Here is a 16,702-nt window from a genome sequence, read left to right on the forward strand (position 1 = left end):
TTGGATGAGATGAACAGGATGTGCACTTGTTGCGTGCAAAAGTGAATTTCCAGATGTTTCTTTCCTGTATAATGTAGTACTTATTGTCTGATTTTCTATCTTAATCAGGACATCTAGGAACGGTATTTGTTCCTTACTAATGTGTGAGGTAAAATTAAGGTTAATCTCATTGTCATTCAACTCTTCAATGAACTTTTCTGCTTCTTCCTTTGTCCCATTCCATATGATCATTAAATCATCAATATATCGTAGCCACGATATAACTTTATCTTTATAGGTGTTGTTATGTTTTCTCATTAGGACCAGCTCCTCCCACCAACCCATAAACAAACATGCATATGTGGGGGAGAAGCTGGCCCCCATTGCTACACCTTGCACTTGTCTGAACATCTGTTTTTTAAAAAGAAAGAAATTATGCTCTAGACAAAAGATTAGAAGATCCATCAGCATTTTGTTATGACTAGTATATTCAATGGGTCTCCTTGCCAAAAAATATTCTACTGCCTTTATGCCATCGATGTTACGTATGCAAGTATATAATGATGTTACGTCTAAAGTAATAAGCATGTAACCTTCTTCCCATTTGACTTTTCCTAGTTTTCCCAAAAAGTCTCCTGTATCTCTCACATAGGAGTTTAACCCTTGTACATGTTCTTGGAGGAAAAAGTCAATATATCTTGATACATTTTCAAGAGGTCCATCACAGGCGGCAATGATTGGGCGTCCCGGTGGATGATCTTTACACTTATGTATTTTCGGGATGAAGTAAATTACTGGAGTTTTTGGAAAGTCTTTCTTTAAAAATTTGAATTCTTCCAAACTCAGTAAACCTTTACTCTTCCATGCTAGTAATTTGCTCCAGAGTTCATCTTGCATCTCCTTATATTTCAGGGGCGTGCTGTGATGGTAACATTGTATGTCATTTAATTGTCTCTCTGCTTCAGACAAATATTCTTTGAGGGGCCACAGCACTATATTCCCCCCCTTGTCTGAATTCCGTATCACAATGTCTTTTCGCTTTTTTATTTTCTCCATTAATGCCCCATAGTTTCTTTCCTGAGTGGTGAGTTTCCTTTTTGTATTTGTTATTTTCATATTCAATTTTTTTATTTGTAAAACAACCACATCACTAAAAACATCGATGGCATCTTTTGTCATTATCGGTACAAATTTAGATTTCTTTTTAAACGGGGTTTCAGGCTTCTTGTTTCCAATATTGTCTATATCCTGGGTGTTCAAAATTGGAAATCCCCCCTGACTTACTTGACTTCCTTGAGGGGTACTTTGTGTTTGGTTGTCTGGTATGATATTTACTATGGATTGAACATCCCTTAATAATTCGAAATCACCAGCTGATAAGTTAGGCATGGTCGCTGTGTCCAACGATGAATTATTAGGCCTCGTTTTAGTGCTTGACTGTTTATGATATTTGCACAGTTTTAATTTTCTTATGAATTGGTACACATCAGCCCTAGTTTTTGTGTACTGGAAATTGGATTCCGGGCAATATGAAAGACCCAGCGATAAGAGTTGTTCTTCTGCTGTTGTTAAATCTATTCCTGCCAGATTGATAATGGTGTTGGCATTACCAGAGGTGATTACAGGTTCCGTTATTTTGTTTTCTTGTTTGTCCATGACCCCCTGCCTCTGCCTCCTCTCTTTGTTGCGTTGTTTGTTTGCGGTCCTCCTCGCCCTCCTCCTCCTTGTACGCCGTTTTTTGCCGATTGTACGGTGCTTGAACGTAGAGTTTGTCGTCGGTTTTGCCTTACGTATTCCAGTTCCTCAGCCGGAGTTAATTTGTCAATATCATCCAGGCCCTCTGAGTCAGAATTGCTTTCTACTATCCCGCTGCCGTCCGACAGCGATGAGACTTCAGGTTCTGATTCATCCACTTGTGCCGGCGGTTTGTTGCCATTTTGCATAACTTTTTGAGCTTTCTTTGCGGCTGTTTTTCGCATCACATCAAATTTTCTTGCAAAGGTAAAGATTTTACCATCCTCATAGTCTTGTTTGTCTCGTCTAAATTTGTACTGTTTTCTTGCTTTAATTTTTTCTTCCTCTTTTTCAAGTCTTTGTTCCATTTCCTCGTTGTACTTAGTTTTCTGGTCTTGTGGGTCACTCATGGCTTCTATTTCCTTTCTTAAACTCTCAATCTGTGGCACTAGTTCCTCTCTATCGCTTTCTGCGTATTTTACTAGTAATTCCACCAGTCTTCGTGAGGAATCTAAATTGCATTGTGCCCATTCTGCCATTAATCGCGGGTTCGGGGTGTCATAGCTAGGGGCAATCATTATTCTTCATCCCCTCGGTATACGGTTCACATCCAAGTATCTTCTGAGTGATGTAGACTCCCACCATTTTGCTGTTTCCCTGCGAATGAGTTTCTCCAACTGCTTGTACTTGTCTTTCAATCCTGCTCCCACATTAGCGTTACTTGTGCCGGCAGATTTATTGCTTTTCGCCGATTGCGGTGTCTCATCCGAGAACACGTCAGCCGCCGCACTCTCCCTGTTCCTTAGTAATGTCGCGGACATGGTGGTGATTTATTTTTATGTTACTGCTTGCCCACTACTGCCGATAAACGCACAGTGTTATATTTTCACTCGCTTCGCGTTACCACCAGTCTAGGCTTAGCACTCCTCCTCACCTGCCGGTTATCTTGAATCTCGTCCTTTGCCAGCGACGTCCGGTTTTCCCGCCTCCGCGGCTCCCTCGTTCCAGCTCCTCCGAACCGTACTCGGAAACCTGTGGGCGTGTCACCTTCCGTTCTGCTCAGCCGGGCGTTTTCCTTCCAATGCGGCAGAGGGCTCCGTGTATTCCTCCGTCTCCGGTTTGTTTCGCATCCGACACCCTCCCGAAAAGCACTTTCTCCGGGAGTCAGGTGCCTTCGACTTTTCCTTATTACCACGGTGCCAAACTTATGTGGAGGGGGTCTGCTTCTTACTGGGAAAAGTCCGCCAGTATAATTTTCAAAATTGCTCGCTTAAGCTACCAACTCCCATAGGGTCAGAAAGAAAAACGAGGCAGACCCTTCTTGGTGCTTTTTTCAGTTTATTTCAACACCAGTCCTCACGACGCGTTTCGGCAGATCCCTGCCTTGATCACATGACAACACGTCAGTGAAGCACATCCCTTTTTAAAGTGCTAGTGCTCATTAATAGACATAAAAGAGGTATTAACATATATACATGATGGTAATCCGTCTTTCTGCATTTTGTTTTCATAAATGCAAACTTTTTCCATTCTTTGTAATTTTATATATATATATATATATATATATATCAAACTTAAGTTACTCCTTCCGAACATTTGCAGCTCCTACGAGGGGTGGCGTAATGCCGGCGGAGTGAGCCAGTGTTGAATTATTTTGCAGCGAACAAAGTTCCAGTCGCGCTCTCAAAACATAACATAAGCACCAAATCCAGGTTTTTTCAAAAGGGGTGTATTACTTCATAAACCCGCCGTGACGCGTTTCACCCTCAAGAGGCTTTTTCACCCAACGGTGCCACAGTGAGTAAAGGCTTTACATACATTCCGTCAGTATCGATTGTACATAGAAAGCGGACTACGGTCCATCATTTGCAAAAATGCAGGTGCCATTTTGGAAAGTGCAATGTAAATGTCTTTGTGAGTACATACTCTTGGTGAGTGTATGTATATTCAGAGGCCCATGTGTTTGCACAATGTTGCATCATGAGTGTATAGGACCTGAAGCTGATACAAAAAACTTCAAAAACAAGAGATGTGGAAATGGTGGGAAGCCACATCACCTCAAGATTACATAGATAAAGAGATGGTGCCCTGGGGACTGAGAATATATACATAACTCCCTCATTTGATTCACCAGATCCTCGCATGTTGGAGGAATGGTCGGCTAACTCAGCCAACAGCTCGAGAAACATGTTGGGAATTTTGGTGAAATACGCCTGGTCCGATAGAGAAAACATCAAAAAAGAAATCTGGTGTATCAAGGAAGAATTAAATTCACTCGCAGAACAAGAAGTAATCTCAAAATTCCTAGATGAAATGAAAAAGCGGAGGAAGACATAAAAACAAGAAAACAACGCAAACTCCATCATGAATGCGGGGATTATGAATCGGGCAGGATCTTAACCTACAGCAGAAAATACAACCACCTTTACGACAATCAACAAACCAATGCTAGAAAAGTATCACCATCACAAATCAATAGGGAGGAACCAATCAATAAACCATATAGATCCTCATTTAGCTCCTCACCAACCCATGAAACCGTTTACACACCAACTGACAAACTAAACTGTGTGAATGTCTGTTTCAATCACTAACCCATGCATTCAGTAAGACACATTTAATCACTCGCTTATACAGTCCGTCACACGCCTACTAAATCATCCATCCAGATACTTATCCACCCACTCATTCTTCAATACACTTTGGCATATATATAAAACATTTAAACTTTATAGAAACACACAGTCACTGGATGATGTCATTAGTGGTGTCATTTGAGATGTCATCAGTGATGTCACTGACCATGTCATGAATGATGTAATATATGATGTCATCAGAGTCAGAGTTATAGTTAGATGAACTAACTATAACATATGAGAATATGTGATGGATAGATCACTAAGGACGCACTAATTTAACATGAAACTGACAGAGTTTCTTTACCCGAAATGCGATTAGCAATTTGCTAATTGCAATTAAGGAATTTTAAGAAATCTCAAAAAAATAGCTAATTTCTACATAGATACCATTTTGCAATTCTCAAATAGCGATTCCTTAAAAATCGCTATTTGAGAATCGCAAAAGTGTATCTTGATACATCTGGCCCCTAGCGTTTAATCTTGCCTTTAAAGGGATTGGTGAAATCATGATTTTAGATTTTCTAGATGGAGGCCATGTTTGTATGCCTAGCTAGGAGCGAAGGTGGTTCCCTTATAGGTACTTTGTACCTGTAAGTACAGGATACCCTCAAATGAAAATAAATGGCAAAAGCCAAACGCATACTCTCTTACACAAAGGGGCTTATTTACAAATGCCTTGCACCTCTGGCGCGCCACTTTTTCCTCATATAAAAAGTGATGCATCGGCAGCCAAAGGGCTTGTAAATTGAAAGGAAAAAGTGTCTAGGGTTGTTATTGAGCCAGTCCTCTGAGAACGAAAGGTCTCCATCACATTCATGTTTCCTCTTGAGGTAGGCTGATGTACAGACTTTCTCTGTTTAATCCAATCAGGAGGTTCGCAGCAGGATTGTACTGAATATTCTAAAGTAGTTGGTGAAGTGCCCACTGTTTATTACCTCTCTGTTAGTACATCAAGCCATAAAAGTAGTGTGTGTGTGTCTCCTTTGTGCCTTGCATCTTACCAATAAGGGCCTTAGCTTACAAGGGTAGCTTGTGCAATCACAGATGTCTAAGCCAGCACCATAAAGGGAATTGCATTTTAATGCTTTATAATAATTCTGTCTCAATAGGATAAACAAAATAAAAGGAACAAACCAACCAGCAACACTTAAGGAACGTTAATAGCATATGAACACTGTTGCCAGTAGTGTCAATCAACAACAGATCACATTAACAAACAGAAAAAAATACATATTAAAAACTACAAGCTTGGTAAGACAAATTTGTGAAATCCAGCAGGAAAGATGTTGTTCTGGTTTCTGGTCATTTGTTATTAGTTTTGAGAAATGTGGTTTCTTTCAATAAAGCCAAGACAACTTTTAAGTGGTAGGATTACTTAAAATGTTGCAGAAAATCAATAATTATTCAATTAAACAGTTGGATCAAAACAATTAAATAAACTATAGCTTGACATTTCTGGCAACTATTACTTACATTCGTTGAACCCTGAATGTCTTGAAGTCCCACAAGACCAGTAGACCATTAATACTTCCAGTAGCTAACATGGAATAGCCATTCTCTTTCAAAACATCAAGGCAGATCACCTCTCGGCCAGTCAAAGGGCACTGCCGGTAATGATCCAAAAAGGAAGATGTTACCGTTCAAGAGATAATGATTAGCATGTATAAAACAAAGAAAGTGGTTAAAACATGATCTACGTTTCACAGCGGCAATTGGAACTGAAATCATACAAAGTTAAAATATCATTGCTAAAACATGGTACAACATAAAAGACTAATGTTTATACAGATATACATATCTCTTAATCTTCCTATATATATGCATCTCAAATGGCAAAATTGATGACATCGCTGATGACATCATCTAATCAGTGTGCAAGTTTGTTTTGTAGTTTACATAGTGGCAGGTAACTACCATATTACTTTTCTACCTAATTATGTAAAGTGTGTGTCCAGTTAATCGGTATAAGTGTTTCCAAAACACATGCTCCTAAAGCACCATAGGTGTGCAGAGGTGTTGAATGTTATTAATCTTTTAATTGAAGAGTAACTCGGTATGCAGGTGACAGTTGACTTGTGTTCATTATGTTCCATAGAAGTTATTCGGTATTGCAGAAAATAGTTACAGCAGGACAAATACTCTATGTACTACATACAATGTATTATAAGCAGCCTTGAGTTATTGAGCAGAATTGTCTAGGCATGACAATTTCTACTTTACATAGAAGAGTGTGTGCACCAAGTACTAACATATGTACATATGCTTACTTTGCTTCAGAAGATTGGCTATCTGTAAAACTTTTACCACGGTATCAAGGCTGCAAATAGTATGAAAGCTGCTTAGTGACACTATTTAATACTATGTGATGTATTTCTCATGAGATTTTCACTGTCTGCAAACAGTACGGTACAGAGTAAACTGAACTCTCTCCATAGAGTAAACACTGTCAACAGTACCCGCTTTTCTACTCAAATCCACTTCATTTCTCAATGTAGGTTAAGTGACTGTCAGAGATTTGATGCAGGTAAAGAGTGTCTGTAGTAGTGCATTAGTTATGTAGCAGTGCTTGAGTGTCTGGAGGAACTTGATTTTTCCTGGACAGTGGTATACAGATTGAATGCCATGTGAAGGATAGGTTGCCCTTTCATCTGTGGTTCATAGTTAACATTAACCTGGCTACCCATGAAGTGTATGGTATGGGTTCCATGCTGCAAAGAACACAAGCTTGTTTTACCTAAGGTGGTTGTATATATTATAGTAGTAAAGACACTTCCTATAATTCTGAACTATTTTGCACTTACTTTCATAGTGGTATACCCGGTTAAAGAGCAATGTGTACAGAAGAAGAAAAGAAGCAATGCAAACAGTGATGTCACTTGAGATGTCATCAGTGATGTAATAAATGATGTCATAAAACATGTCATGAGTGATGTAATATGTGAGGTCATAAGCATTGCATGGCTGGGGCGCAAGTTATAGTTAGCTTTTCTAAATGTAACTGGTGTATCTATGTGCTTTTTCAGTTCATAATCAATCAATCAGTATTGTAGTGGAGACATTACAACCTAAGCCTTCTGCATAGCTCGACAATGCTGGGCAATCTGTCTGCAGAATTTTTGCAGGTAAAACTCGTGTCTAAGAGGGAGGAGTTTTTGGACTTAATACAGCCTCCCCTTGCAAGAAAACTTTACACACAATTAAGACATGGTTGTCTACCTATTGGGGCATTTACTTGCAAATGGAATGGACGAGAAGAGCGAATTTGCCCAGTTTGTAATAACACCAAAGAGGATATTGTCCACGTCTTACTCCTCTGCCCAGCCTACAGTACAATAAGGAGATGCTGGTTGGCACCGTTATGTAGAAGCCTTGGTTTAAGACAATGTGCACAAGCTGTCAGAATTTTAAGCTATGACACCTCCCCCTCTATTGTGTTTGCGGTATCCCGTTTTTTATATGGTATGTGGCGCAGAAGGCTCACTTTAATGAATTGCGACAATTTGTGAATTACTGGGATGTTTTGATACCATTACTTTGATAACTTACTGTTTAATAACTTTTTAACCATGTATTTTCAATTATTTATGTATTTTATTCCGTGTATGTACATATTTTACCTGTGCTTTTATGGTCTATGACTGCAATAAAGTTATCAAAATGAATGAGTATTTATATAGCCCATCTTATCACCCATGAGGGTATCCAGTTGCTGAGTACGGGTGAATTAGTCCCCAAACAATAACATTACATTAACCTTTGATTTATTTCAAGTTTTTTCTAAGTTTCGTTTCTTTTAAAACAAAAACAGATATTTGTATCACAACCAACTATAACGTCACTTTAACCTTAGTTTTTCTTTCAGTGAATTTCTATATTTTTAATGTAGAGTAATATTTTATTAACATACATAATCCAACCCACCGCAGTTCCCAGACTTTGACCTTGCGCAGCATGTCAGGGTGGGTACAGATACTGGCCTGTTGCCAGGCATTGTGGCAAACCCTGACAGGATGCAAATTAAACGCCCAGCATTGAACTGCAGGCATGCATGGGTGACTGAATGCAGAGCCTCTTTGCAGGTTGGGCCATGCATACAACCCTAATGCACAGAGACAAAGGCCTTGAGGCAGAGGCTGAATGCACACACTGTGGCCTTGCTGGAACTGCTAATACAAATTTTCCAAAAACCCAAGAAATTTAGAGGCAAAACATAGCTGGCAGATACGTATAGTTCAGGGGAACACATAATTTAACATCCCCCCTTCTAATTATTAAGACTCACTTACCTCCATACACACTGTAGTGAACTCTGTAGCCACACTAAATTACCTACGCCTTTAAAATCCACTGCTTATATCCTTTTATATTAATTAACTTATACCATTCGAAACCATGGGATTCATAACAACACTTATGAAACTGCAAATCACATCATTTGTGAGAACACAGTGAATGGCAGAGTAGGGCTTTATAGTTAACACAATGTGAATACTGAATCCACTACACTGTGTATGGATGTGGGTGAGTTATAATTATTTGAAGGTGGTAAGTACATTATAAATTTAAGGTATTACTACAACATGTCTAATGTTTTCGTAGTTTAAATTTGGTATATACAGAAAGAATAAATAAAGTTATAGTAATTTAAAGGTGGTGCATGAATTTTACATTTAAGGTATAACTATAACTCTCTTTGGCACGCATGGTGCACTTTATTCCACTGACTCCAGGGACCAGAACGCTCAGCAGCAGGAGCCGTGCATGTCACTGGGGCTGCGGCGCTCTTAAGCGCCACTGGGCTCCTGCAGCACGAGATGCGGGTAGGCGTGCCTGGGCCCTGCCCAGGTGAAGCCCGGGCCAAGGGTGGGCCTGTCTGTTCCAGTCTGAGACCGAATGAGGCTGGCTGGGCCTAGCCCCTTTGTCCTTCATTGAAATTCCCTCTAATGGAGCCCAGCTGCTTGATCTTATTGTTAAGCCCTGTCTCTGCCTTAGTTTCGTCCCTTCGCAGTACCAGCATTGACCGAAGAGAAGGTATGACTGAGTCCTGTTGTATACTGTTTATATCTGCGCCCATACCATTTACGTGGACTATATGGGAGCTCGTGTGTAGAGTGTCTTTTCTGTGCCCAGGACATCTTTGTAAGGTACCTTGCGACACCTAATTGGGCCAACTTTACCTTTTAAGTTTTTGTGCACCTTTGGAGCTTTCTATTGCAAACTGAACATTCAAAGCCACTCATTTCGTAAATATTTTCCTACGAAACTGACCATGGTCAGGCGCAAGGCAATATTAGCACCTGGAAGGGCTGTGGCCAGTACCACTGCTTCAGTCACCACCATGGATTCATTACTACAGCGAGCGGCAGCAGTGATAGATAAGCAGATTGAGATAGTTAACAGATGCCTTTCTATGTCCCCTGTCTCTGCTTTACATCCCCTGCACACTGACACACACGAGTCTCTGATTAGTGGTGAAGAGGAACGAACAAGCCTGTCTAATAACATTTGGCTGCAGGAGGTTGCCCAGGATTGTGTTGAGACATCCAGCCAACCAATAGACCCTGCCATTATAATTAGCAATAAGGGGGGTAATGAAGCATCCTCAAATCAATGGATCATGGGGATCACGAAAAGAAAGCAGCCAGAAACAGCAAATGTAACTAGGTAAGGGAGTTTATCTTTGGCTGAGATGGGTGGTTAAGGGATAGGCGCAGTCACCAAAAGGAAACCTCATGTAATGGGGGGTAAAGCTAAGAGACCAAAACCCAACTTGCTCCCAAAAACTCCAGCATCCTCCCAAATATCTTCTATATCTGATCTGACAAGTGCACTGGAATCCTTCCAAGTAATGATGACGAACCTGCTGGACTCTAAATTGGGCCCGATAATCCATTGTCTGTCATTGACTGAAAAAAGTTTATTGGACTTTATATGCAGTGTTTAGTCTTCATCAACGGCGGGTATAACTGCCCAACCAAGACAAAGTATTTCATTGGAGCCCCCCACCTTGACTAGCCTGCCTATAAACAGTCACAGTCACAGTCACATTTACAGCCACAGCCACAGTCATTGGGGGGCACGTAACTGTAAGTCAAATAGTAGCCCCACAAGGTGAAAGCCAAAGCAACAGTCATATCAGGGACAGATTGCCCATGCAGGCCTGGGTCCCAGAAGAGAATCAATTGACAGGTAGTCGGACTCAGGGGGAAGGGAAGTCTATTTGCAGCATCCACCAGTTATTCATCTGCCAGCAGAATCTACCCCCTATATAGTAGTACTGGGGAATGTGCCAATTATTTCACAGTGTATGAAGGTGGACTTTTTCCAGGTAAAGAATAATGTTCTACACTGGTTATCGCACAATACAACTTTGGGTTTTAGGGTGGAGAAAAATATCAACATGGTGCGAAGAGTCAGCTGGATAGACAGTTCCCGTAAATCGTGTATGGGCGATTGCGTCATTGTCAATTTTAACAGACCGCATACAGCAGAACAAATTTTGTTCACAGATCCACATTCTGCTCCCTCTGGATCTAAGTCGACTATTGTGGCTTTACCACTTGGATATTTCTATAAACCAGATCTACTAGGGCACACCCATATGAACACTAACAATGTTGTCCCATCTGATGGTCTGTTACAGAGAAATCCATCTGTTAGGAATGTCTACACAAATCTGCCCCCATCCACAGCCTATTTAAATCAGATGGCAACATGTAGACAGAATTTTGGTCCCCCTCTCAATGTGCTGTCTAATAGGTTCACCCCACTGGCCATGCTGGAGCCTGTGATTGACTCAGTAGCCCTCCACCAACGGACCCAAAGGTTTTGTTAATACCAGGATTACCCAGTGCAAAGCAAGGGGGGGCCACGTGTACATGATAATAATGTAATATCTTGGAATATTGCAGGTCTGGCCAACAAATGTTTTGATCCTATATGAATGCCATTTGTGAAACAATTCTGTGTGATCTGTCTGCAGGAAACATGGTTAGTGGATTGTAGTTTATTCTTGGAGAGTTATAAGTCATTTACGTTCCAGCCTCCCATTCTACGGCTGGTAGACCAAAGGGCGGTCTCGTTATTTACATCTACCTCGAGGTAGAATGCCAGATACAGATTTTGCCCTCGACAAGTCCATGTTTACAGTCTCTGGTCTTAAGAAGGAGTGCCAACAAAATGCTCCTTTCAAATGTTTATAACTCTGCATCATGTCTCTCTGGTGGGTGTAATATTACACTGTTGGGGGTCTTTCACAAGGCAATACTGTAGTACTGAACTTCAAAATCTCAATGTCACAGGAGATTTCAACATACACCACTGTGGAGACCCAAGGACTGCAAGTTTAGTCAACCTACGTTGCCCCTGGGTGAGGGGGATCAGTTTTGAACATTCTGTTCTGGGGATGTTTTGAATAACCTTCTACATGAATTTGATCTAACGTATCTTATGTCATTAATTGATCTGCGTAGAAAGGCACTTGTCCCTTCTTTGAAAGGGAGAGGTAGTGGCACATTCATAGATGAAATCTTAATCTCATCCTTTTTACAATCTTTATTTCTGGGTTTCACTATGCAGGAAAGTGCCGATAGTGACCACAATCCTCTCTGTGTTAAATGTTGTGGACCTTTACTGACAAGTAAAAGAGGAGTGGAGCAAAAAAGTTTAATAAGATCAACAGATTGTAAAAGACGGTTAAAATGGACACAGATCTCTCCAGATGCTTTTTATAAATCGGTTAAAGAATCCTGTGCTAATGAACTAGCCCTGTGTACCTTGCAGTGCACACCTCAGAGGGAGATTATTAGAACCTTTAACATTATCTCCACTTGAGTAGGCGCCCTTTTAAGTGCTCCAGCCCGTAGAACAGTTGCTCCCACCCCTAAATGGCTTGACTCTTCTTGTTCGCTATTAAGAAAATGGGGTAACCCATAAGGTATGGACCTGGGCGTTCAATGGTATCAAAACAACAATGGTCCTAGACCTAATGATTATACAAAATGAGTCAAATCAATACTTTCCATAGTTTTTTGTGAGTAGAGCAACCACAATCCGTCTGCTCTATTGTACTTTTTTGTACCACAAAATAAACCTAAACCACCAAAAAGAGATTACTTTTGATTTATTAGCTTATTCATCATCTTTCCTGTTTTTTTATGTTTTAACAATTCATTTTATACACAAACATATCATTTCCAAATTGATAAAAACAGAGGTTGCCCAAGAGAAGAAGTGTGCAAAAAGGGGGGGTGATCAAAGGAGTGAAAACAAGTGAACGGAAAGGAAAACAAATTAGTGGATAGAAAGATTATTATTCACATGATTTACAAAACAATACCGAACTTTATGCTTAGCTGTATTGGGACCCTGGCCAAAGTATTTTAAGTTTTTAATCAGAGCACTTTTTGAATAGACATGTATCTGAAAGGTGATTTGCACTTGATAAAGTTCTTTGGTTGGTCCAAGGGTGATTAGGAAATATTGTCGACGTTTCGACTCGTCTTATGCCCAGCAGGTAATTTAAGCCTTGGGATTGCGAGTCTTCATCAGGACTGGAGAACAAAAACGTAGGCAACCAAGGGATAATATTAACCCCTTCACTAGAACGAGAGCAAGAGGAAGTGGTCCTGAATTCCAACTTTCCTTATAATATTCCTTATCTTGTGGATTCCATCCTCACCACATCTTGGTAAGGGAACAATACTTCATGCAGGCACCATGGTAAGTGTTTACCTTAGAGATTTTTTCTAGGTTCTAGGTAGCTCCAGTTGATCAATCCGGTAGCTTATATGCACTTTTTCCAGTGCATATAGTAGGGGTGCCTGTTCCTCGAATCAGATTTCTATCTGCCGATTTCCTGAGTCATGTAATGCAGCCAAGCCTCGCACTCGGCGGCGTCCTCGAACAGTGCGAGGCTTGGCTGCATTACATGACTCGGGAAATCGGCAGATAGAAATCTGATTCGAGGAACAGGCACCCCTACTATATGCACTGGAAAACGTGCATATAAGCTACCGGATTGATCAACTGGAGCTACCCAGAACCTAGAAAAAATCTCTAAGGTAAACACTTACCATGGTGCCTGCATGAAGTATTGTTCCCTTACCAAGATGTGGTGAGGATGGAATCCACAAGATAAGGAATATTATAAGGAAAGTTAGAATTCAGGACCACTTCCTCTTGCTCTCGTTCTAGTGAAGGGGTTAATATTATCCCTTGGTTGCCTACGTTTTTGTTCTCCAGTCCTGATGAAGACTCGCAATCCCAAGGCTTAAATTACCTGCTGGGCATAAGACGAGTTGAAACGTCGACAATATTTCCTAATCACCCTTGGACCAACCAAAGAACTTTATCAAGTGCAAATCACCGTTCAGATACATGTCTATTCAAAAAGTGCTCTGATTCAAAACTTAAAATACGTTGGCCAGGGTCCCAATACAGCTAAGCATAAAGTTCAGTATTGTTTTGTAAATCATGTGAATAATAATCTTTCTATCCACTAATTTGTTTTCCTTTCCGTTCACTTGTTTTCACTCCTTTGATCACCCCCCTTTTTTGCACACTTCTTCTCTTGGGCAACCTCGGTTTTTATCAATTTGGAAATTATATGTTTGTGTATAAAATGAATTGTTAAAACATAAAAAAACAGGAAAGATGATGAATAAGCTAATAAATCAAAAGTAATCTCTTTTTGGTGGTTTAGGTTTATTTTGTGGTACAAAAAAGTACAATAGAGCAGACGGATTGTGGTTGCTCTACTCACAAAAAACTATGGAAAGTATTGATTTGACTCATTTTGTATAATCATTAGGTCTAGGACCATTGTTGTTTTGATATCCTCTTGTTCGCTGGCGGCAAGAAATCTGCGGGAAGCCCTTGTTGGAATTCCTAGAAACCTGACCTTGGTTAGAGCATGCCGTAAAGACTATAAATTGAAATTGGCAAAACGCAAATCTGCCCTGAAGGAGGCAGCATGGAGGGAGTTGACTGAGGCAAGTACCCTGTGGAACAGCTCTAGGTTCTGGAGTAATATTAATAGACCATTTTTAGAGCACGACAAAGATAGCGAAACGGATGCACATATTACCGAGGATGAATGGGTGCTCCACTTCAAAAAAATGTTTTAGAGCCCGCCCGAGCAAATTTGTCAGTCAGGTCGAGAAGAAGATACCCCTGTATTAGCCTTTGAACTGGGAGAGGTTGAGGGGGGCATTGCCGGGCTAACAAGTAATAAAGCTCCGGGACCGGATGGCATCTTCCCGGACTTTTTCAAATCAGACCCACCTTTCTGGGCACCGGTCCTTGTTGCCGTAATCAATGCGGCGGCAAGGAAAGGATGTTTTGAGTCATGGGCCACCTCAACTACAGTGCCTGTTTTTAAAAAGGGTGATTGTGACAGTACACACTGTTACAGGCCGATCTTGCTGTTGGACTCGGTAGTCAAGGTGGTGGGCCGCCTGTTACTTGGTAGATTGACCACCTGGGTGGAGGAACATGATATACTCTCAGACATACAGTATGAGTTCCGCCCAGGTCCTTCAACCCTGGCCCAATGCCTTAACCTTACCATGATACTCAATAAATAAACAGTTGCACGTTCTGGCACCATTTATCTAGCCTTCATTGACTTGTCATCCGCATTTGAATGCGTGAACAGGGCAAAATTATGGCAGTCAATTAAGGAAATTGGGGTTGACAGTAACATCGTCCATTTTTTAGAAGATCTCCACTGGGCTACCAAGGCCAACGTCAGATTGTCACAGGACCTCCAGGTGTCATGGAACTTTGATATTAAAAGAGGTGTACCTCAAGGGTGTATTTGGCTCCCTTCTTGTTTAATCTCAACATTAACGACCTAGACAAAGCCCTCTTATCAACAGGGGTATATTATCCGATTGCAGGGCGACGAGGTCTCCCTGTATTACTTTATGTGGATGACGCAGTTCTCATATCTAGGACTGCTATGAGGCTTCAAACCCTGCTTGACGCCTTAGCCGAATTTATGTCGGAACGCGACTTATCTATTAACAACTCTAAATCTGATGTCATGCAAGTTGGGAAACGCCCCAAAAATGTTTTAATTTCAGGGCGGGTCCAGCCAAGGATACCCTGCACAGACGTCTTTTCATGTTTGGGGGTCATACCGGATGACCAAATAAAATGGGGCCAGCTCAAAAAAAGACAGAAGGGGGATTTGGCACGAGTGAACACGGCCATTTTTAACTTTGCTTCTAAATTAGGAAATAGACCCATTGCAGCCTTGTTGAAGATCTACCATGCCAAGATTGCAGCGGCAGCCTCTTATGGGAGCAAGATATGGGGCCATGCCTCCAATGATGTTTTACAGGTGATCGAGAACACATTTTTGAAGTTGGGTGTTTCCCGTGACCTGTCTAACCTGGTGTACACGAGGAACTGGGAGTGCCTTACTTAAGTGACACCCTGGTGCTTCACTCCCTAAAGTTCTGGCTGAATATCTGGTTGAACAAGGGACTATTGCTGAGCCAGCCGATCTTAAATGAGAGTACGACCCTTGACTATGCACTCAGTATACCTTGGCTCAGATACATCAAGAGCAGCTTTGAAAAGTTAGGACAAGTTGAATTGTATTGCAACCCTGAACTAATAACCTAAAAGGATGTGGGGATATTAAAGGAGTCCTTTAGCAGTTTAAGGAAACTGGAAAGGGAGGAGCTAGAACTGTGGAAAACTAGTGTCCATAAATTTTCAATGCTAAAGACAACATCACTAGCCGAGCCTTATCTTCTGGGGCTATTATCTGTTGACGAGCTGTTTTTATTGACCAGGTTTTGCCTAGATCTATTTCACCTTCTGCATGCCATACCGAGGGGGAGCAGGAGAGGTCAGTTGTTAGCACCTTGTGGCTGCAACGGAGAGTCTCCTTAGGACTTGCTACACTTTATGTTATTTTGAAAATTTTATGAGGTTCCCCAGAAGTTTTTATAGTCCTAATTTTAAAGAAGATGAATTTTAAGCAGGCTCATCCGGCTCTCCTGTACTTGAAATCTGCTGTGAAGTCTAGGTCTTGTCTTAACTAAAAGAGAACAAGGGCTAGGGTTTAAGATCATTTCTTAAGACATACATTTTTTGGGTGGGTCTGGATAATTTTATTGGAGAGCTCTGATAAAAGGGGGAGATTACTTGTATCTGAACTTTACAACCTAATGCTAAAGGTAACCATGGGCTGCTGTGCAATATATTTTAAACGTGACTAACTGTGTTTATATTTTATGAAATCTTAATATTTTATGTAATCCTGATGTATTGATAACTTTTATGGTTTTATATTTCTGAAACTGAGTAAAGTTAATTTGAATTGAATTGAACTT

The 16,702-nt window shown here is 40.8% G+C and overlaps 1 protein-coding gene across 1 annotated transcript in view; it reads right to left on the reverse strand.

Annotated features, from left to right (window-relative positions):
* Positions 1–16,702, reverse strand: part of WDR64 (WD repeat domain 64) — a 2,246,160-nt gene that overhangs the window by 801,895 nt on the left and 1,427,563 nt on the right. The window contains exon 23 of the mRNA XM_086925751.1: positions 5,826–5,956. Within this exon, the coding sequence (XP_086781877.1) occupies positions 5,826–5,956 (131 nt within the window). The remainder of the gene's footprint in view (positions 1–5,825; positions 5,957–16,702) is intronic.

This window comes from Lissotriton vulgaris, chromosome 6 (genome assembly GCF_964263255.1).
Source record: "Lissotriton vulgaris chromosome 6, aLisVul1.2, whole genome shotgun sequence".
Lineage (NCBI taxonomy): Eukaryota > Metazoa > Chordata > Amphibia > Caudata > Salamandridae > Lissotriton > Lissotriton vulgaris.